At 53.0% G+C, this 20,629-nt stretch overlaps 7 protein-coding genes across 7 annotated transcripts; 2 read left to right on the forward strand and 5 right to left on the reverse strand.

Moving 5' to 3' along the window:
- Positions 1-662: 662 nt before the first annotated feature.
- ERV29 (ER-derived vesicles protein erv29) lies at positions 663-2,524 on the reverse strand. Its single transcript, XM_062907559.1, has 4 exons — positions 1,952-2,524; positions 1,754-1,866; positions 1,191-1,684; positions 663-1,136 (listed from the first exon to the last, which is right to left on the reverse strand). The coding sequence occupies exons 1-4, from the start codon at positions 2,110-2,112 to the stop codon at positions 999-1,001; spliced, it is 906 nt and encodes a 301-aa protein (XP_062770516.1). The 5' UTR covers positions 2,113-2,524; the 3' UTR covers positions 663-998.
- A 2,366-nt stretch (positions 2,525-4,890) lies between these two features.
- On the reverse strand, positions 4,891-6,499 carry QC763_109685 (uncharacterized protein; the record flags this gene model as incomplete). The annotated part of the gene is made up of 4 exons (XM_062907560.1): positions 4,891-5,315; positions 5,381-6,024; positions 6,085-6,221; positions 6,277-6,499. 4 exons carry the CDS (start codon positions 6,497-6,499, stop codon positions 5,138-5,140), a joined length of 1,182 nt encoding a protein of 393 aa, XP_062770517.1. The 3' UTR covers positions 4,891-5,137.
- Positions 6,500-8,673: 2,174 nt separating this feature from the next.
- On the reverse strand, positions 8,674-10,762 carry ALG6 (Glucosyltransferase-like protein; the record flags this gene model as incomplete). The annotated part of the gene is made up of 2 exons (XM_062907561.1): positions 10,258-10,762; positions 8,674-10,202 (listed from the first exon to the last, which is right to left on the reverse strand). Exons 1-2 carry the CDS (start codon positions 10,580-10,582, stop codon positions 8,674-8,676), a joined length of 1,854 nt encoding a protein of 617 aa, XP_062770518.1. The 5' UTR covers positions 10,583-10,762.
- Positions 10,702-12,557, forward strand: PALC1 (pH-response regulator protein palC). Its single transcript, XM_062907562.1, has 2 exons — positions 10,702-12,042; positions 12,108-12,557. Exons 1-2 carry the CDS (start codon positions 10,849-10,851, stop codon positions 12,366-12,368), a joined length of 1,455 nt encoding a protein of 484 aa, XP_062770519.1. The 5' UTR covers positions 10,702-10,848; the 3' UTR covers positions 12,369-12,557.
- QC763_109710 (uncharacterized protein) lies at positions 12,525-14,456 on the reverse strand. Its single transcript, XM_062907563.1, has 2 exons — positions 14,115-14,456; positions 12,525-14,055 (listed from the first exon to the last, which is right to left on the reverse strand). The coding sequence occupies exons 1-2, from the start codon at positions 14,364-14,366 to the stop codon at positions 13,087-13,089; spliced, it is 1,221 nt and encodes a 406-aa protein (XP_062770520.1). The 5' UTR covers positions 14,367-14,456; the 3' UTR covers positions 12,525-13,086.
- A 240-nt stretch (positions 14,457-14,696) lies between these two features.
- On the forward strand, positions 14,697-16,977 carry MOB2 (Maintenance of ploidy protein mob2). The gene is made up of 4 exons (XM_062907564.1): positions 14,697-14,862; positions 15,541-15,887; positions 15,949-16,060; positions 16,113-16,977. Exons 1-4 carry the CDS (start codon positions 14,840-14,842, stop codon positions 16,645-16,647), a joined length of 1,017 nt encoding a protein of 338 aa, XP_062770521.1. The 5' UTR covers positions 14,697-14,839; the 3' UTR covers positions 16,648-16,977.
- Positions 16,978-17,371: 394 nt separating this feature from the next.
- Positions 17,372-20,606, reverse strand: MNR2 (CorA metal ion transporter). The gene is made up of 3 exons (XM_062907565.1): positions 19,808-20,606; positions 17,716-19,740; positions 17,372-17,657 (listed from the first exon to the last, which is right to left on the reverse strand). The coding sequence occupies exons 1-3, from the start codon at positions 20,092-20,094 to the stop codon at positions 17,381-17,383; spliced, it is 2,589 nt and encodes an 862-aa protein (XP_062770522.1). The 5' UTR covers positions 20,095-20,606; the 3' UTR covers positions 17,372-17,380.
- Between the last annotated feature and the right edge of the window lie 23 nt (positions 20,607-20,629).

A 20,629-nucleotide genomic window follows, 5' to 3' on the forward strand; every position in this document is an offset into this window, starting at 1 on the left:
TACCAATACCGGTTTTTTTTTTTTTTTTCGTAACCGGCTGTCTATATTGTAGATAGCTGGTGAGCTTTTTATATTTAGAACAAACGGTGTTCTGTTCTTTTCCAACTCTCGATGGCGCTTGTGGCATACCCTCATGAAACCAGTCCAATCCCAAGCACCTTATGCCTCCCTTCTTTTTTAACAGCATCTCCTCACCCCAAACTAACCCCAAAGCAGCCACCCATCACAACAACAACCCCCCACCTCATACCCCAACCAATTCCTAACCCAAAGTACTGGTGATTTGTCCGCAGCGCAACGGTCAAACACGAGCGCACTTTGGGGGGGTCACGGACGTATATTAAGCTGCCAAAAGTTTAGGATTCGAGTCTCTGTTGCAGCACAATTCTTCTTCTTCACCTTGTGAACCGTTTCATGACCCACGAGAACCAAGCGGAGAATATGCGGCAACATGAGGACTATGACACACCAGAGTGTCAAAGAACAGAGTGTTTAAAAACCGACGTAAACAGGTTTTTCGTAACCAGCTACCTGGCCAGTAGTTGGTGAGGTTTTTTATGTGTCGCTCTCTTTTGCATTATTCAGGTGAATAGAAACAATTGAATTTCAACCACGTCAACTAACAACCCAAAATTGACTCCAACATACGAAAACACATGTTTGCTGTTCCTAAAACCATCAAGAATTTTCTACATGTCAACAATTTTCAAATGAGAAGAGAAACCGGATAATAGATAAAAATGATGGATGAAGCTACGCCGGTAACATGATTTGCCTGGCCAATTGCATCTGCCCTAGCTTTGACCAACTTGACGCCCTCCTCTCGGTTCCCTTTGCTTGTCCTTCCCCCCGTCCTTAACACCATCCTTGGGCCAATTCTTCTCTTCCTCTTTTTGGTATCCTGTGTGCGTTGTGTTCTCATAATTTGTTGTTTTGTATGCGGGAGATGCAATGAATCACGCAGTGTAATTCCAATGACAAGACATTTCGCAATGTATCTAGTACACTTTCTTCTTCTCGTCGATGCTGAACTGGCCGGGGCCGCTGTTGACCAGCAGGAGGAGACCACCGACAATGGAGAGAATCTGGAAGAAATCGTACTTGGCGAAGTCCTTGTGGGGGTGGTGCTCGTGAAGCTGTTCAATGGGGTTAGCGACTGGCATCTTTTGCTGACTCGGAGAAAAACTCACAGTCCAGAAGTTGTTCACAATCACGTTGAACACGCTGAGAATGACGACCAACAAGGTGGCGCTGAACTTGGCCTTGAAACCAACAACAACCATCACGCAGGCGGCCAGGCCCAACAAGCTGACAATGATGCGGAGAACGGACCACTCGCCAGAGAAAACAAAGCCGATGAAGAGGAAGATGAGCAGAACACGACCGGCGAGCTGGAAGTACATCTTGCGGTCCTTCTCCTCGAGCTGGGGAAGTCCGGCAAAGGCCTTGGTCTTGCGCACCCACGAGTCGGAGAGAACCATCAGGAGACCACCCATGACCGACAGGTTACGCAGGAAGAAGTTGAGGTCAAAGATGAGACCGTACCCGAGAGCCTGCGTGACAACTACACCCATAAGACCGCAGACGGCGTACTCGGAATGCCGGCGGATGATGACGAGGGTTGAGCAGATGGCCATGACGATAACGTTGGCGATCAGGAAGAGGTGGGTGAGACCGGAGGGAACTAAAAGACAAGGGTGTCAGTTCTATTGTCGCGAAGCGCATTGCACAAGAGTTCCCTAGAGCCACGTACTGTGACGGTAGTCATGGAGGTAAAGAAGCTGGTCGTTCCATTGTGTTATTATTCTGAGAGCGTCTTCGATAAAGGTCACGACGATGAGGAAGCGGCCAATGGCGGGAAGGAAGCTATTCAGGACCGAGGTTAGCGATCAAGCCCAGACCCGACGGGAGAAGCCCTCCATATCCGGAGTAGCAATTGACTGCGACATACGGCTTGATAGGCTCGCTGAGGGTATCCAAAAGATCCTCAATCTTGCTGGTTTGCTGGCGGATGGTGTCCAGAGGACTCTGTTCCACCCTCTGATCGATGTCTCCGCCAAAGGGCGCCGGCGCGCCGATGCCGTAGCTGCCCTGTCCTCGCAATTGCGCCATTGAGACCGTGTCGGCGGGGGTTACTGGGGAAGAATGGTCGGGTCAGGCGATCGCAGTCCTGCTGGTAACAATCCGGTTGTTGCGAAGGTGAAGTTGTGACGGGAACACCTTTGGATTTAAGGAGGGGTCCGCTGGGATTAGCTTTCGTGTGCAGCTTCGGGTGGATGTCGGCTTGGGCGACAGGGAAGACGGGGATATGGAAAAGATGAAGAGTGCGCCCAGGCAGAAGAGAAAGGATCACGGCGAGCTAATTCACTACCGGGTGTTGCGAGCGAGACGCTTGTGCTGGGGTTGGTTTGTTGGAGTGGTGAGATTTTGAGGTTCTGAGCTCGGATGGGTCTATCTACAACTGTGTCCTTAACCAACGTCAACCCACGGCCACCGCAAGGAAAGGGCGAGGATCGTGGGTGGGAGGCGTAGTGGGGCCGTACCCCGGGCTTAGCCGCTACAAGTCGACGGTTCATCCCTGAGCCGTGCTGAACGCTAGGCTTCAGGTACCCTCTAACAGGAGCTACCTCCCCAGCCCCGCTCCAGGAGTTGTTTCGCCAGTGGTCAGATCGAACAAAACACCCGAGGCCGAAAGAAACCACCGCCTTGACCAGTACGCTTGTTTCTTTTATTCTTCTGTGGGTTTATTTCACTCTCCGAGAGATGCTAATTGTATCAAACGGAGCTAGGCATCTGTTCGGAACCCGCAGCTTCGGGCACCCAGCAAAGATGGACGTCATCGATTCTATTGGACAGCTTCAACCTCACACATTCCTCGAGGCACCCACTCACTCCCAAGACGTGATGCTATCAAATGAATTGAGTACCTGCCACTTCCGAGTAGCAGTTTATCTGGCCACACTTCCGCCGTATGTGTCCTGGGCGGACGGCTAAGTATGGATCCATTGCTCCAAAAGCCCGCAGGTGATGCGGGGGAGGTGCAGTAAAGGGTAGGTATCCTTCCGGGCGGAGACCTCGGGTCGGCCCACCGTTTCCGGCCTTCTTCGGAGGGTATAGCTCGGGCCCGTTCCTGGGTACCGGCTACCTAGCGCTGTTGCTCTAGATAAACTGCATCTCCAGCCACCATTTCCATTCTATAATATTCCTTGAAAATTGGTTGCTGAACTGACTGGACACTTCCCTCAATCAACTGATTGCGAGTCTCAGAGAGACGTGCTTAAGCGGCTGGCTTTGACCTCGGTCAAGACAAAGAGCAACATTTCATTGTGTTCTTCTATGCTGATCGTTTTTGTTTCGCAGAAAACTTTTCATAAGAGAAAAGAGCAAATTGAACTACAAGCGACGGCAAGCCTGAGCATAGAAGCCTACTCACAGAGAGAAGGACTAGTCAAATCCTGTCATTGTGTTCGGGTTTTGGGTCGAGGCTTTATCTCTTTTGACAAGCAGTCAACACTGATTGGCCCCTCCCTTTCTTGTCAAAGATCAAAATCTTCAACGACCCAGCACAGAGACCCGGGCTTCTGCCAAGTAACATGAAACACCTACTACCGAGCAGGCCGCCCCGAGCCACCGGTATCTTTTCCCCTCATCGGACCGAGTCCCTTGACCTCTCCTTGTCTCCCATGTGGCAACGGCGAAGCCGCGCAAAGGAAGCAGCTCAACTTTCCACGCGTGATCTTCAAGACCATCGCCGACAAATCCTGCCAACTTGATGGCCTGCCAGGAGGGAGGCAAGATCTGATGTCAGTGAAACAGACCAAAAAGAGATCAAAGTAACACGAACCACAGTCCAGACACTATGCCCAACTCATCCTTCAAGAATAAGCGCCCATATCAAGTGTTGGCCACATAGTCTAATAGAAACGAAACATGATTGTGCCATGACCACACAGCTACCGGGACTGAATTCCGTCGGGACACAAGCACATCAGGCTTACCACGCCATTGAAACGAGGTCTGACTTGACCCCCAAAATAATCTGTAGCCAACCAGAGGGTAAGACTACCGCACCAAATTCCCGTTTAGGAAGGCCGAGATGGGGGTGGGGGAAGTCCAGTACACACACCTCACCTCCATCAGAAAGACAGAATTAAAACGCCTCACCCGCTATGTGAAAAGTGGGAGAGAGGCGAGCCCGTCCGCCCGTCAACTTTACATATGCAAATCATCGTGCTCCTGTGTCTTCAGCGAACACGTCTAAGCGGGTTACGTACTCACCTCTCAAGTTAGGTGTATGCTAGCGAAAGCCAAGAGCTCTTGATTAAAAGCTCAGGTACAGCCGTTTGTTAGTAGCTGAAGAACCAGAATCGCACCTAAATAGCCTGATAGACTTGCAGTGCTTGCTTACACACACATCCCCAGAAATAGCCCCCCTCCCTTGCTCCACTTTGGCCAAACTCCCCAGATTTCTGGTTTGAGAAGATCAATAAGCGATTCAGCGCGGCTATTTCCATCTTCTGGAGGGTAAATGTGCCGTATTGGCACTTATATGATCACGCAACTAAACATCCAGATACGCACACTCCCAGCTGCTGTACGCTCGGCAGTGCTGGGCTCTGCCATCCCAGATACAACCTCGCAAAGGCCTGATCAGCGACCCTCCTCCCACATCCCACCTCGTTTGCCTCCCGCATCCCACTGGCTTGGGCCAACAGCCGGGTCGGATTGGGAGGTGTGAGATTGGGGATGCAAGGTATGGGCTTCATCTCAATTTGTTTCCTCAATGTACCTCATCGTCACGAGATGAGAATAACTCGCTCGTCAGGGGTCGGCATCTTTGGCGGCCCATTCGGCTTGCCTCATGTTTTACAGCTCAAGCAGCTCATCCAACGATGCGATGGTCGTGTGAATTTGAACTCATGTAATTCAAAGACTCGAGAGTCATCACAGTGTATCAAGCATGGAGTAACCAAACACTTGAAATTTACATCCAAGCCCCTAGAATAAAATCATAACCAAGGACGCCAAACCCATGTCTCAATCCCCACCTTTCCCTTCCAGTGGTATCTACCCATCTACCCAAGATTATATACCAAGCAGAAAAAAAAAAAGAAAAAAAAAAGAAAGAAACACAATCTTACTTCCTCCCCCAAGTATCTCCCTCAGGATACCTCGGCGGCGGGCTCCCCGTCACCCCCTGGCCACCGCCACTATCCAACTCAGCAGGCGCCTGCACCGGCACCGGCACCGGCGGCGGCGGCGGTGTATATCCAAAAGGAGGTAGATACCCCGGCTGCGGACTCGCATGCGCAGAACTACATCTCCTTGTTAGCAACCAAACCCATCTCTCACCACATCAACACTCGAGAGAAATACTCACCGATGCCCAAGCCCATAACTCCCCTCACTAAACCCCGTATGCTGCTGACTGACATACCCTGGGTGCGCACTCCCCGGCGGGCTGCTCCCCATCCCAGCATGGTATCCTCCCCCTCCACCGACAACCGGACTCCCATGTTGTCCAAACTGCCCATAAACCCCCCCATCACCAAACCCAGGAACGGTACCGCCCCCCCCCGGACTCTTTGGGTTATAACTGGCAGCCTCAGCCATACTATTCCCCCTCCCCGTCCCAGCAAAGCTCTTCCGATAAGCCTTATCAAACCCACCCCTCCTCCCACACAAGTACAGCAACACGGCCGCCAGTACCACAACCGCCGCGGCCCCAATCGCAATCCCCGCTATCGCTCCCGGCGCCAGCCCCCCTCCCCCATTGTCGTTGTCGTTATCGCCACTAGGAACAGGACTCGCCGTCGGACCATTCTTAGCACTCTCGGTAGGAAACGGCTCCCCCGGCTCCAACTGGAGCTTAGCCTGACTGGCCAGAGCAAGCTGGGCGTCAAACGTGGCCGTGGAATTCGGGTTTATGACTCCGATCATCTGCCAGTCGGTGCAAGAGTTTGGAGCGGCGCAGTAGAAGAATATGGGGAGGGTGTCGTTTACGCGGACTTCGTAGGAGGGGGGCTATACAAAAAGGGGGTTAGGACAAGATGGGGGATGTAGAGGGGAGGGGGGAAAACATACCGGATTGAGAATAGCCTGCGGATTAAACACCCCCGTCCAGAACCCTTCCGTGTTTCCGTTTACGTATTCGTAGGGTATGCACGGGAAGCCGAATTCTGCTCGGGAGACGCGGTGGCCGCCGGGGTAGAAGTTGAACTCTGCAGAGACAACAGCGTTAGTATATTGTTTGGACAAGGGGAAGGGGGAACGGACTGATGATATCCCCAACATTGGCTGTTGTTTCCTTTGGTGTAAAGGCGTGCCCCTCAAGACCGACAGCTATTGTTCTTGTTGCTGGGGGGGTTGAAGTCGAAGACAGATCGGAAGCTGTTGGTGTCGGGGTTGGGACGACTGATGATGTGCTCAAATAGGTCAACTGAGCCATTGCTGTGGCTGAGAACGCAGCCAAAAGGCTGAGAGTATGTAATGAAACCATCTTGTGTGCTGATATATACTGGTGTATGAACACCAGGTATATGGAACTCTCCGTGTTGCAAGAAAAGAGCAAAACCAGAGCCGGTAAACAACCGCGGGTAAAACGGGAGGGGGCTTCTGCCTTAAAAGGTTTCCCTCCTCAACTGCTGACTGCTGCGCGTTTGAAGCCACCAACAGCGGTGGGTGGGTGGTGGTGTGGGTGTGGGTGTGGGCTATCTTCCCACTCGTCGAAAGGCGTAGCAAAATCAAGGTGGGGAGAGAAGAAGAAGAAGAAAAAGAAGAAGAAGAAGAAGAGAGGGGGGGTGTGCAGTGAGTCTGTCTGTCCTGGTGGCAAGGATGTCGGCACCGGGCCTCTCGATTGCTGGCGAGCGAGCCTTGTCCTCACTCGCAGGGAGCTGAGAGTATGTGCTCGGTAAAGTCAAGATGCAGAACCAAATCACGGCAGTGGACCACAAACCTCCTAGATTTGGGGCAGCCGACCAGTATGAACAAACCACCACCACAGATACAACCACATCAAATCGGGTGTCGCCATCACCCACACAGACAAAGAGGCTCAAAAAGACGGATCACGGCTGCTGCCTCTGTCCCGCGCCAAGTGGAAGACAAGAAAACGTGGTGACTAAACAGTCACAAAGAATCATCACACAAAGGGGTCTAGACTGATGTGGCGGAAGAGCAACATCAGGATAGCCTTGGCTGGAATCCCCCCATCTCCTACTGTCTCTTTCGAGATTCTAAGCAAGCCCAAAATCTGACGTGCCTGTTGTGAGCAGCAGCAGCAGCAACAGCCAAGATGGTGAGATCCCTTCCTGCCAAGGGGCCCTCTTCATGGCCCGACAAAAATAAACAAATAAAGACATAAAAAGGCTACCAACACTCGTTGGCACCCCATCCCCAAATCTCAACTGTTTCGTCTATTCTCTCATCTGTCCCACAGAACCAAAGGCGAAGAACCTCCGAGTAATCTCAAACGGCCCTTTCAAATCCGTGGCTTGACGTCTGCAGTCTTCCAGCTCGCAGTTTCACCACCATATTGTCCCAAAAAGGCAGGTAAAACCAAAAGAACAAATCAAAAAAAAAAAACGTCAGCAGAAAAGTCTAGCCTACTTGATGGCCGCCAAGGAGGGACGACAGATCCAGTGGAGCTGCCAACTTGCCAAGAGCCCATCAGCCGATACGGATCCGCACATAGGGCCGCGAGATGCTCGAGGAAATCCACGATTGGTCGGAAACATCACGACCTTCCCCACTTGAAGCTGGTCCAATCGTTGCCAAGGTATGGCTCTTACCGTGTTGGGGATAGCTCTGCGAATCCCATCCTCAGCCCTGGGAACCTTGTAAACTTTAAAGGAACCCTCGAGAAGATACAGAGGCCGGCAGTTGCTTCACACTCAATACATCGAGACGGTATTGGGGAATATTGGACATATCGTTTGATTGTCTATGTGTATCGCATTGTACATGCCACGGATACCCGAAGCCGGCTGATGTTGGACTGGGTGCGGTTGACCATCATGTCATCCTGCGGTGAATACCATCGCCTAACCGAACTGTTGGTCCTGCCTGTGGCTTGTGCCCGTAGGAATTGCCCTTCCTGCGCCGTCAGATAGGATGGTTCATCGATTTCGCTTGTGCTTCGAACAAGGAGATTGCGCCAAATTAATGCCCAATCTCAGCATGATAGCTAACCACAATATTGTTGGAGTATGGATATTTTGCTCTCATTGTCCCGTCCCGTCCACCAACCATCTCATGACCAAAGTAGCAACAGCCGTCGGGAGCAGCGCTGGCAAGGACTTTTGGCTAGCGTCGTGGTGAAATCCGCCAGTCTGGATCCCTTGCGCCATCCCCGCCTTTGGATACTGTTCCCCCAACGCCAAGGTCCGAGCCTCCACATGTCGAAGAGGGATCCGGAGACAAAGTGCGACATGCCAATTGAGTCGCTGTCGTGGCATATTCCATGCTCCGGGTTGTTGAAGCCTCAACCCTGCCACGGTGAATGGCCGAAGAGCGATGGGGATCCTTCCGCTGACAGCTGGTGAACAACGCGTCCCGATTGGTTGTGAGGGATGTTTGTTTCCCGAGCTTTCCGACATCGAAATATGTATATCAAACCATCGGTGACGGCCGTCCACATATTCAAGAAATCGTCGACACTTCACTAGTGCTGATCTAGTTTGTTTTGGCCTTGCTCCTCTTGCCCGCCAAGGCCTGGGGCAAAATGTCACTCTGCAACACCAGTCTGCTAAAGCACCATAGATAGCACAGGGCGAAGCCAGCAGCTCCTACACCTACGTTAGCCACAACCCACAAGTCTGGCTTGTCCGAAGGCGGCTGTAAGTTAAGTTCGAGCACATGCCACATTGCCATGGCCAGGTAGAAGGCTCCATGAATCAAAGCGGTGACGATCTTCTTGAAAGATGCTTGACCGTCCAGAGTGTAGACGCTGAGCGAAGTTGGCGGTAATCCAAGAAGGTAGGCCCAGAGCAGCGTCAGTACAGCGTATGGCACGCGCAAGTCGACCCTCTGCAAAAGAGGGAACATGGTCCAGCAGCCCAGAATGTTGGCGAAACCAACCCAGGCCCTGATTTCCTTGCTCAGTCCCTGGCTTCCCGCCAGCAATAGTGTCATTGGTGCCAACGGAAGCAAGACGCTCTTTTCGTGAACCTGATAGCTGAACAGGAAAAAACCCCAAGCGGTTGTTGCGAAGGCCAGAGGGAGGAGATCCTTTCTCGGCCGGACCAGAAGGATCAGGTTGGGTGGAATGATGGAAGCGAGGGTCGCAATCAACGACATGCGCTGAAGCAACTCGGCCGGAAGGTGCTTGATCTTGACTACCACGTTCAAAGCACACCAAAAGTTGGCAACCTTGTCCTCAAACAAACCGCGGGCAAAGGGAAAGACCCGGTGGACCATCTGAACGAGCTGCTCCACGATGGGGTAGTAAAACGCCTTGGGGTCAAGATAAGCTGCCAATCCCTGGAACAATGGTAGTGGTGCTGGCTTTGACCGAATGCCCTGCTTCCACTCCTTGTAGGCACCGAGGACGAAAGGCAAAAGCAGAATAGCGAAAGCAATAACCGTAACCAGCGCAATCCTGATGAACCGTAACACGTTGATCTTGGGAGAGAAGCAGCTCCCAAGAAGGAATGCAAACACCGGGAAAGCGTAGTAGAGCGCCATCTGCTTGAACCCAAGAGCAGCAACGAAGAAAACCGCAGACCACAAGTATCGACCAGCAAGCATGCTCGACATGCTCGCCACCACAAATCCAAGCATAACGGTATTGTACTGAAAGTGGATATGATCGATCAGGATGTTCCCCGGTTGCATGAGGATGGCGGTGAGAGAAATCGAAGCCGACCAGCTCGTAACGCCGCTTAGCCTGCTGAAACGACGGACGAAGATGACGACGGCGGGGATGTAGATCAGGTATTCAGACACTATCACAGTCCCCCTCATGAATATCTTCAGGTTTGGATCATGTACACCGCGGGACTTGTAGAGGGCGAACCACGAAGGATCAATGAGCGAACCGATCTTGCCGCAGAGCCAGCTGTGATAGGCCGTCAATGGTGGGTAATCGAGACCCCACCATTGCAAATCGTGAAAGTACCATTGCGTGATGGGTAGGTGTGTTGTAATTTCCATCCAGTGCCTCTGTGCCTCGTAGTCGCCGAACATGGGTGGTTTCTGGAAGCCTTTGTAAACGTCAGTCTTCGGACAACATTTCAGAAATTGAACAGCGACCTATACCAGAATACCCCCAAAGACTAGCCGCCCACCTAAAAAGACCAACGACCATCAAGATTATGGGGAGTATCTCCCATTGCGACGCAGAGCCCCTGGCGGGCCAGAAGAAAGCTGCGAGGGGGAACGATGGGGCGCGTCCTGAGGATTCGACAGAGATCGAGTGGCCGAGGTTGCTGGGCCCGCCAGCTCCTTTGGCCTTTCGCCTTGGCTTGTGAGGTGATGGCGTGTGTCCTGCCATGATCGCCGAGTCTGTGGTGATTTCAACAAGAAAAGAAGTCCAAGTGCGCGTCTCTGGAACTTTTTGGTGCCGCTGACAGCAATCTGTCATGTGCTGTGGAGCTCCAATTCGTGCCAGGTGCTCCACTTGACAGGGGAGCTGCCCGTGGGGTTTCTTGGGGAAAGCTCCAATTTCCGGTCGACAGGGGTCCGTTTGCGCCCAGCGACACGGTCCGCCAGCAGCTGCCCGTGACCTGTGATGTCACCCCTGAAAAGAGCTGCCCCTCCCCCGATGAACCCCTCGTCGCGCCTGTCGTGAAGCTTCACAACCGAGTTGGTGATGTTCTATTCTCTATATATGCAACGTCTCTAACCAAAATGCCTTACCCCTTCACCCTCCCCACCACCTCCTCCTTCTCCTTCTCCTCCTCCTTCACCTGCGAATCCCACCCCTCCCTCCCCCTCAACGCCAGCACCCACCGCGGTGTGGTCCGCGATACCCTCAAAAAGTTCAAACGCTTGCCCCCCCATTCCCAATCCCCCGCCCTCTCCTCCCTCATCTCCTCCCTCCACTCCTACCTCCCCTACCTCTTCGCCCTCGACGCTGGCCTCACCCCCCACCCCTCCCACCACCACCCCGAAGAAATAACCGTAACGCTCCTCACCGCCCCCCAAATCCAATGGCGACCAACCCTCTCCTCCCTCCCCCCCATCCCCGGCCGTGAGCCCCCCCGCCTGAAAATCACCTCCCTCGAATACGACCTCTTCTTTACCCTCACCACCCTTGCCGCAGCCCTCACCCTCCAATCCCGCCTCCACCTCCACCCCCTCTACCTAACCACCACCGCCCCCGTCGGAACCACCCAGCGCCAAACCGCCATCTCCTCCGCGACCAAATCCCTCCTCGACGCAGCCTCCATATACGACTACCTATCCACCCGCTCCGAATCTCTTTCCTCGCCTCCCCCGTCGAACGACATATCCCCCCCCACCATCCGCGCGCTTCGATCCCTAGCCCTAGCTGAAGCAACACTGCTAGCCGTCCTAAAAGACGACCCTTACCCTGCCATCGTCCTCCAGCAGCGCAACGAGAATGACACGGAGTGGATGTACAAATCCCCCGACATTCCCAAAGTCCGCGCCCACCTCTTTGCTCGGCTCTGTCTTGCTGCTGCGGAGCACGCTAGCCAGGCTTATGCGCTGGTGAACAGCCACAAGATCAATGCTGATTTTATCAAATACCTTGATGACCTGAGGCGGACGGCCAGGGCGAAAGCCTGTCGGTTTTTCGGGATTGATGCTGAGCTGGGAGGGGAGCAGGGGAAAGGGATAGGGTGGCTGTGGGCTGGGTTGAAGGAGTTGGGTGTGGAGCGGGAAGGGAAACATGGCTCCTCTAGTAGTGGGGAGAAGGCAAAGTCGTCGTTGATGAAGGGGCTCAAAAAGGAGTGGACAGAAAGGAGGGAGGATAAAAAGATTGAAAAGGGGCTGGATTGGGGCGCGGATGCGGGGAGGTTAGAGGAAAGAAGGGTGATTGAGATGTTGGAGGGGAAGTGGGTGAGGCAGAATGATACGGTACGTTGTTTGCTGGGCGAAGGGATCATTGCAAATACACATATGGCTAACAACTTTCAAAAAAGATCATGACACAACCCATCCCACCCATCGGCCCACTGTTGGCGCAAATGCCTACTGGTCGAGAAATCCATACTGTCAAGCCATTCCAGCCACCACTGCTTGAACCAAACGTTTTGGAGGCGATGAGAGCGCCCCCAGACAGGTCAGATGAATATGGGAACTACCCCAGTTCAGACGAGGAAACAGCTGTAGATTCCTCCATGGCGGGCGCCTTCCCCGGCACACCAGGGGAATACAGGACAGGAACACCAAATTATTACTAGCAGCTGACTGATATAATGACATTTGGGGACATGATGACGAAAAACTACATATATTACAGAGCCGGGGAAAAGCAAGCGACCGTTCTATACCCTTTTTTTTTGTAACAAGAAAACATGATATCATTTTGGTTTTCGCCATAAAGCGAAACCTCAAGACACACCTACCCCAAAACATATACCTATGAACCAGTGCTCCCGTCTCTGAAAAAGTCCTAGTGATTCCCCTGTCCCGGTTCCCAAGGAGCGCTGATAGCCGGAATCTTGACTCCTCCTATCACTGTGCTGCCATATTTTTGTTTTATTTTTCGCTCGACGCCGCCCTTATCAACAAAGGCGGGGCCCCTCAAGCTCTTGATCATCCTCCTCCTCTGATTCCTCCTCTCACTTCTGTTTTGGCCTCCTTCTCCTGCTGCTTCTTTCTGATTTTGTCAAAAGCCCCCTTTTTCGTGTCAGCAGGCTTTTTGGGCCTCTTGGGCCTTTCGGGCTTCTAGTCCTCTGGTAAATCTTCCGGCTCCTCCTCTGATTCTTCCTCTCGCTTCTGTTTAGCCTCCTTCTCCTGCTGCTTCTTTCTGATTTTGTCAAAGGCCCCCTTTTTCGTGTCAGCAGGCTTTTTGGACCTCTTGGGCCTTTCGGGCTTCTAGTCCTCTGGTAGGTCTTCCTCCTCGAGGGTGTCACGGCGCTCCTTCTTCTCCTCGACGGGCCTCTCAGACTGCTGCTCCTATTCGTCATCATCATCATTAACAACCCGCCTCCTGCGGCGATGAGAAGCAGCCGGGGCGTCGTCATCATCATCCCCATCAGCATCCTCCTCCGGATCAGCCGTTCTCTGCCTCTTCGCCCTCGGCCTCTCATCCTCATCCTCATCATCCAGAATATCCTCCTCCTCGTCATCCTCGACGACATCATCATCTTCGTCACTACCGACCAAAAACCCGTCGTCCATGTCGTAGTTGTCCGTGCGGCGCGCCCCGCTGGGAAGATCATCGTCAGAATCATATTCAGGACGGCGATGCTTCTTCTTGGCTCCGCCCGGCGCACCACGTTTCCTGGATCCTCCCGCTCCACGCCTACCCTCCAAGTCGCCAATGGAAAGAGCCCCGCCCTTGTACCGACTCCCTGCTCCCTCAGAGCGCGCAGCCGCTGTCTCCCGACGGCGCTGGTTCTTTGCCCGTTCCTTCTCGGCGAGCTCGGCCTCTCTCTTCTTGCGCTCGGGGTCCTCGTTGGTGGCGATGAGCCTGCTGGTGGTGCTCTCCTTCTTGTTCATATTAAGACCTGCCACCAGGCGGTCGAAGGCGGCATCCTGGAGTTCCTCGGGAGGCTTGATGGAGTATTGCTCGGTGTAGTGACCGACGATTAACAAGGAATTGGTCGTTAGATGGGCAGCTGCCGCGTATTCATGTGCATCCTTAACGTCTTGATACGGCTCATTAGGCGGTCCGACGAGTGAGTTGGATGTGATCTCGTAGTGATCGTCTCCGATCTGGAGGGTCGTGGAACCATCGCTCCATCTGTGAATGTTGGCATTGCTCTTAAGCTTCCCGGTCTTGGGATCGCGGCGCCACATGATTGATGGGATGGGGTTTTCGGAATTGGCATTGTTGAGCTCCCACTTGGAGGGCTGCCACTCGTCGGGTTTGTATTCCACTGGGTTGAACTTGAGGAAGTTTGGTACTTTGAGGTTGTGAAGCTGTTGGTGGGAACTATTAGTGATGCATTGGAGCCATTGATACAGAGACCCATTCTTACCGTGTTGTCTTTTGATTTTGGGATTCGATGCCGGTAGAGCGGGATCGATTCGGCCAGGTGGTGAGAGTCTCTATCCTCACGCGGGTAATCGTCCTCATCTTCGATGCGGTCGCGGTCATCCTCTCTGTCCGATTCCAGGTCGCGATCGCTAAGCACATTGCCCTGATCCGACATCACCTCGTCCCCCTCGTCTCCAAAGAGGTCGTCACCACCCTCCTCGGGGAGGTCGATAATATCCTCCGAGTCGGACATGATGGAGGAATTGCCTGTTGTTAATCGGGTTTCTTTGGTAGAATCGGATGGAAAACGCTGTCGCGATCGAATCTGATGACAGGTAAGGCGATCGTGATTTTCCTAACAATAAAGGAAAAGGAAGAGTGTGAAGGACTGTGGAGTGCGCTTGGAAGGTTTGCGGTTGCTCTCGAAGCTCGACACCACCGGCGGCGCGTTGCCGATTGGAAGTGTGGCTCAAGAACGCGCTAAGAAAATATCCGATAACGATAAGAATTGGCTTGGTTGGGTACATGTGGCGGTGCATATGGCGGGGATCCCCTCCAAGGTGGTGAGGTGCTGGCACTGTCAGGGGTCCAGGCGCTCCAGCAGCAGACCGATTCGATACAAGAAACAATTTCGTGACGGGGTTTAGTCAACGCTACATCGTACGAAAACACCTTGTTTCAACCTGTTTCCCGGACGGCTGCTCTCCAGACATACTCACACCGACAATGTCCAACCTCTTTTCTGGAATGTGAGTCGCCTCCATCCACTCCGTCTCCTGTTCCCCGCAAACCTCCATCTCTCGCCAAAGCCCTCCCCCCGTCTCGGTCCAGCGAGCCCAATCTCCCAATCCGCACCCAAGAGCGAGGCAAGAGCTTCTCAAACTCAACTCTTTTGTGTTTTTGCCCCTGTTTTTGGTTAATTTATACATCTGCCGCTCTACCAAGTGGTTGTCAGCGCTTGCTGCTTGCTGCTTGCTGCTTGCTGTATGCAAGGGTTAGGTAGCTGGGAATGGGTTGGGCCCTGCAGTTACCATGCCGCCTCCCAAAACGTTCAGACCCGAGAACCTGGGTTTGATACAAACAACCCAGTCACATTCTCAACTGTCCATCAAGACCACGCTGCTCAGATCTCCCTCTTCATGTTTTAGATCGGGGAAGAGATGGATATAGGGGCTCTGGCTCTCAGACCAGGCAGTAATAAAAGATCCACAAGTGTGGTTTGTTGCCCAACCGGGCACCCTTGGCTTGTTTCAAGTACAAGGCTGTCTGTTTCCTTCTTCTGGTCATCCAAAATAGTTGACACAAGGAGAAGGGGGGCGGACTTTGCTGAAACTATTTCGATCTTCTGGGCCTCTTGCATATATATTCTCCGCTCTACAACACACTAGCTCGGGTTTTAGCCGCGCTGACACATATATGTTATCTAGAAACGCCCGCTTCAGAGGCCAAAGAAGCCCAAACTCACCCGGTCCTGAACAGCAGCAGCACGCTCAGTCTCCTGTTCCTCCTCCGGAAATCCAAACACCCACTTCCACCACCTCAGTCAAGCTCCCACCACTTCCTACTTCGCCATCTCTGGCTGAGACCATCGGCATGGACCAATCAAGTGGCATGATCCCCACCGCAGAGGAGGTTTTGACCTCATATCACCTCCCCCCAACCAAGCCGCTCTGGCTAAATTGCAACTATGCAAAGCACATTGTCAAGGGTAACTTCTTGACCCTCAGCGCGAAGCCCAAGACTGTGGAGATGGGAGAGTGGGTTGCTCATCAAGGTAAGCTAGCAACATGCCATGGCGGTCAAGACAGGGGCCGTACATTGACCAGTGTTCATAGTTGTTGACCACTGGCGAATGCTCGTAACATTCATTCGCCTGGTGCACGACAAGGAAGAGGATGGAACATCTATCTGCAACTCCAGAAGGTGTCCCAAGATGTCAGCCGGAGCGTAGGTGGCACCCAGCAAGACCGTATCATCATCATCCACTAACAATCACCAGCAACCACTCCTTCACCTGGTTAAACTCCCGGCTCCAACCCGTCGAGATCCCAGCATACGAGTACCTCACCCTCGTACAACGATACATCTCTGGCAAAATCGACGACAACAACATTTTCCCCTGCGACCCATCCGGCGTTTCCTACGCCGACAACCCGGCCTTTTGCACCCCCGTCCCAGAATCCGGCCAGGAGTGGATCGGAAAGAGAAGCGGCTTCCCCCAGAACTTCATGGAGACATGCCAGACCATCTTTCGGCAAATGTTTCGGGTTTATGCCCATCTGTACTGGTCCCACTTTGACGACCTGTTTGCCCTGAACCTGGAGAAGTCGATGAACAGCTGCTTTAGCCACTTCATCCTGACGGCCACGACGCTCAACCTCCTTAAGAAGGCGGATCTGGAGCCGATGCAGCCGTTGATTGATTTGTGGGCTGCGCTGGGGACTTTTCCTCAGGGGAGCAAGGCTTTTGAGGTGGCGAACTTGGCTGTGGGACAGCTGTTGGTGCAGAAGGCGGGTGGACCCCCGCAGAACTAGGTATGGGGCGGTTGTTGGTGGCTAGCGGGCTAGTAGTGGAAGAAGGTGAATGAGAGGGATGAATATTTTGGAAGGGATTTTTTTGGAAGCATGGCATTTTTGGTGCGCGGGATTTCGCAGATACACACACACAGAGACACACACACATATATCTGGGCTTGAAAGACATGGCGAAACTAAAAAGGACAAGACTGGACACAGGGTGGAAGTTGTCGTGTCGAAGAGCATCAAAGTTACGTTGCATTATATACAAAGGGGGAAAACTGGTAGTCCTGCTGAGTTGCATGAGCTAGAACATGAAGGCAATACAATCCAGATTTTATAACCATCTCAAGTGACCACTAGTTTATGTGTCATCATTGTTTGTTTATTATTCATATCATCTACTAGGATATACCTCATGAATGATTATACAGCTTGTACCTCTCTCTCTCTCGTCCCAATAGACATCTAGTCTCCGCTGTACACATAGTTGCTCTTCCCTTTCAACCACCTAATGTCACAACAGCAAAAAGCTGTTCCTAACAAGAGCAAGCGGTCAAAAAAAAAAAAAGAAAAAAAAAAAAGAAAAAGAAAAAAAGAAAAACCTATACCCCGTCCCGGCCCCTAGGTACTCCAAGTGTGTGTATGCAAAACGATTCAACCGTGCCCAACCCCTCCCACCCACCCTCTCAAACCCAGTGGTATCCAAACCCCCAACCACTCTCCCCCCTCCCCATCCCCCCTCGTCTTTTCAAACAATATTATAAACCCTCTTCGCAATCAAATAACACGCCAGCCCAAAAACCAACAATCCCCCGGTGATACACCAAAACCAAACCAACCCCGCCTCCGACTCCTGCCCCGGCACCAACACATTCATCCCCCACAGCCCAGTAATGATGTTCATAGGCAGTACAATCGTCCCCAGAACCGTCAACTTCCCCAGCACATCCGCCGTCTGCTCCTGCCTCTCATTCATCCTAATGTTGATCTGCGCCAAATAATTCCCATGAGACCTCGCCAAGATCCTGTATCCCTTGTCAGCACTCACCACCAGCCTTGATACCTGACAACAGGAAGACTTACTTCTCATAATGACTCAAATTCGACGTCATCGTCACAATATGATCCTGAATATCCCCCAAATACAACCCAATCTCACTCCTCGGCGCAACCTCCCAATGCTCATTACACCTTTTAGCAAACCCCTTGATCACATCCGCCTTGTTCCCCAGCAACCGATACAAACTCATCACCTTCTTCCTGCAATCCCCCACCCGCCTCAGCATGTCCCTCCCCGCCTCGGCATCGTCCCCCAACTCCCTCTTCTCATTACTACTCCCGTCCTGCTTGTTATTCCTACTGCCATACGGATCCGTCGTCGCCGCGGCAGTAGTCGAGTGCAGCTGCAAAATCTCATCATCAATATCGTCCACCTCGTCCTCAATGCTCTGAATTAACGGCCCAAACACGTCCGTGATGTCGTCGATGATGGCGTAGCTGATCCAGTCCGACGACAGGATCAGATAGTCCCTCAGCTGTCGGATGCGCCGGCGGACGTTGGCAGGGTGGGGCGTCACGCTAAAGTGGAAGCTCAGCACACACTCCCTAAACACCACCACGTACATGTTCACCGGCTCCATGAAATTCTCGCTTGACTGGTCTTGGTCAAAAGACCGGTAGTTGACAAAGTAGTAATGCCGAAACAGTTCCACCTTCTCCCGCTGCTCCTGCATCATGATGTCTTCTGCTGTCAACGGGTGGATTCCAAACGCCTTGGAGATGATCTTCATCTCTTGCTCTGTTGGACTCAGAATGTCAAGCCACCAGACTGGGCGCTCGCCATACCGGATGGGTTTGGGTTCCTTTTGGGGGGTGGGGTGGAAGTTGTTGTTGTTGTTGTTGTTGCTGCTGTTGTTGTCTGGTTGGGGGGATTTGACATGGTCAGGTATGGGGGATCGCATGCGGGAGGGGGTGTGCTCCCCAGAGTAGGCTTTTTGCTCACTGTGGTGGGATTTGGGCTCCGTCGACATCGGCCGGCCGTTGTTAGCGGATCCAGTCCGTTCTCTTCGAAGCTCGGCGAAATCCTGGTGTTGAACGTTTGCCGTTGTGCTAGTTGCGAGGGACGGTTGACGGACAGGGATTCGAGGGTCGCCGTTTTGACCAGCCAACACCTGCGATAGGCTGACTGTTGGGTCCTCGTCTTCGTCCTCGCTCTCGGAAGAATCTGACAGGATTGGGGGGTCTGGGATGAACAGCTCCTTGAAACTGCCTCCGGGCTGGACCAGTTCTCCAATAGTCTGGCTGTGAATGGTGCTTTGGAACTCTTCGTTGAAGTAGGTGAACCGGTAGGGTGCTTCCTCCTCGGCCTGAAACCAACCGCGGTGGACAGGCCGCAGTCTGCCGTTGATGAGCTGGGGTTCTACCATCCTTTTCACCCGGCGCTCCTCGCTACGTCCCTCCTTCTCGACTCTACTCCATTCATTCAACAGAGCAATATCTGGCCACTTGCGGCGACGTCTCCGCGCCCGCCCACGGTAACCATGAGCATCGCGAATCCCAAGCTCGTCGTCGGCGATATCAGAAAGGCCCTCTTGGGGAAAGCACACATCCTCCTCAGCCTGCAAAGCAGCAATTGTCTTCCTCCTCTCCAATGGTGAATTGTGGAACGATTCATGGTCGTCTTCGTCATAATCCCTGCTCTGCGAATCACCGTTTTCAAGCTCGTCGCGCAGCAAAGCATCGCCGAAGCTCATATCCATGCGGTCCAGTGGGCGCATCGGAGGTGTTCCCGGCACCGATGGCGGATAGTTGACATTATAAGTATCGTTCCCGGATCCGAGGAAGCGTCTCTTGGAACTGCTCCTGCTCGATTCGTGACGACTGCCGGGACCGCTTCTTCGAAGAGTAGCTTCTCCGGACCCATAGCTCGGGAATGTTTCGCCTCGTTGGAAGACAGAGCTAGATAGGAGCGGGGCTCCTTCTCCGTCTTCCTCGCTGGTGTCTCCTCTGCTCATATGCTTCAGTCTGCTACCGCCGGGCGTGGCGAGAAGGGAGCCGCTCGCTGTCATCATTGACGGACGTCGGGGTCGGATGAAGGATTTATGCTCTCTATATTTGTGCAATGTTAGTGATGTCCACTGCGCAATGAGTAGTGCAAGAAAAGGGATCGGCGCACCTGTGATCTAACAAAGCATCGCTGTCGAGGCTTGTGTTGCTCGCATTACGACCAGGCCTGGAGTAGAATCCTTCACGGCCAGTGCCCATATCCTCAGGCCTATCGAGTCCGGACTCGACGTCATCGGGAGCAAGGCCGGCGAATGACTTTCTTCTAGTCTGCTTCTTCTTCTTGCCGCCCCTGTGATTCTTTCTCTTGCGTGGCGCATGTGCCGAAGTTGAAGGCGCATTTGGTTCCATTGTGGAGGCTTCGTCGACGATGTTTCTTGTCCTTGGGGACTGGGACATGCGCTGAGGGCTGATGGATGCTTTGGAGGCGGCGTGCGGCGGCAGCCTATAGCGGTGGATTCAATTGAGCTTAGAACATGAGAGGGCTGTGCCAATCGCGAGGGCCTCGTGGAGCGATAACGGGGTCAATCGGGATGGCGTTGTTAGAGGGTAGGTGTGTGAATAAGGATAAGTATCACACGACCGGTGGATGATAACTGTGATTTGCTGTTCTTGTTCTCCCGGCGTGGGAAAGAGGATGACGTGAATGTCACCAGAGGCGCAGGGAGAAGATGCGAAAGCAGGGGTCTGTCTCGGCAAGCCCTGGAGCTTCGTCTTGAAGATGATTGGCGCCACGGGCAGCCAGTCGAGAGAGACTTAGGTTTTCAAAGCGCAGACGATGGTTCGAGTATTTGTGTTCACTCTCTCTCTCTCCGACACAATGGTTCAACAAACAAAATCTAGGAATAGTGTAGCATCAAACCAGAATGAGAAAAAAATAATTTCGCCGGCCGTTGGGTAACGCTTGTCCCAGGTCCCTGGTGATGTCAACGGG

The sequence above is a fragment of the Podospora pseudopauciseta genome, chromosome 1 (assembly GCF_035222475.1).
Source record: "Podospora pseudopauciseta strain CBS 411.78 chromosome 1, whole genome shotgun sequence".
NCBI lineage: Eukaryota > Fungi > Ascomycota > Sordariomycetes > Sordariales > Podosporaceae > Podospora > Podospora pseudopauciseta.

Coding starts and splice junctions, on each gene's coding strand:
- ERV29 (XM_062907559.1), bottom strand. CDS start 2,112: ATGGCGCAATTGCGAGGACAGGGCAGCTACGGCATCGGCGCGCCGGCG. Junction 1,867..1,951: donor CTCAGCGAGCCTATCAAGCC/GTATGTCGCAGT, acceptor GGTCCTGAATAG/CTTCCTTCCCGCCATTGGCC. Junction 1,685..1,753: donor CCTCCATGACTACCGTCACA/GTACGTGGCTCT, acceptor CTTGTCTTTTAG/TTCCCTCCGGTCTCACCCAC.
- PALC1 (XM_062907562.1), top strand. CDS start 10,849: ATGCCTTACCCCTTCACCCTCCCCACCACCTCCTCCTTCTCCTTCTCC. Junction 12,043..12,107: donor GGGTGAGGCAGAATGATACG/GTACGTTGTTTG, acceptor CTTTCAAAAAAG/ATCATGACACAACCCATCCC.
- QC763_109710 (XM_062907563.1), bottom strand. CDS start 14,366: ATGTCCGACTCGGAGGATATTATCGACCTCCCCGAGGAGGGTGGTGAC. Junction 14,056..14,114: donor CAAAATCAAAAGACAACACG/GTAAGAATGGGT, acceptor TCCCACCAACAG/CTTCACAACCTCAAAGTACC.
- MOB2 (XM_062907564.1), top strand. CDS start 14,840: ATGTCCAACCTCTTTTCTGGAAT. Junction 14,863..15,540: donor TCCAACCTCTTTTCTGGAAT/GTGAGTCGCCTC, acceptor TATGTTATCTAG/AAACGCCCGCTTCAGAGGCC. Junction 16,061..16,112: donor CCCAAGATGTCAGCCGGAGC/GTAGGTGGCACC, acceptor AACAATCACCAG/CAACCACTCCTTCACCTGGT.
- MNR2 (XM_062907565.1), bottom strand. CDS start 20,094: ATGTCCCAGTCCCCAAGGACAAGAAACATCGTCGACGAAGCCTCCACA. Junction 19,741..19,807: donor GATGCTTTGTTAGATCACAG/GTGCGCCGATCC, acceptor GCACAAATATAG/AGAGCATAAATCCTTCATCC. Junction 17,658..17,715: donor AATTTGAGTCATTATGAGAA/GTAAGTCTTCCT, acceptor CAAGGGATACAG/GATCTTGGCGAGGTCTCATG.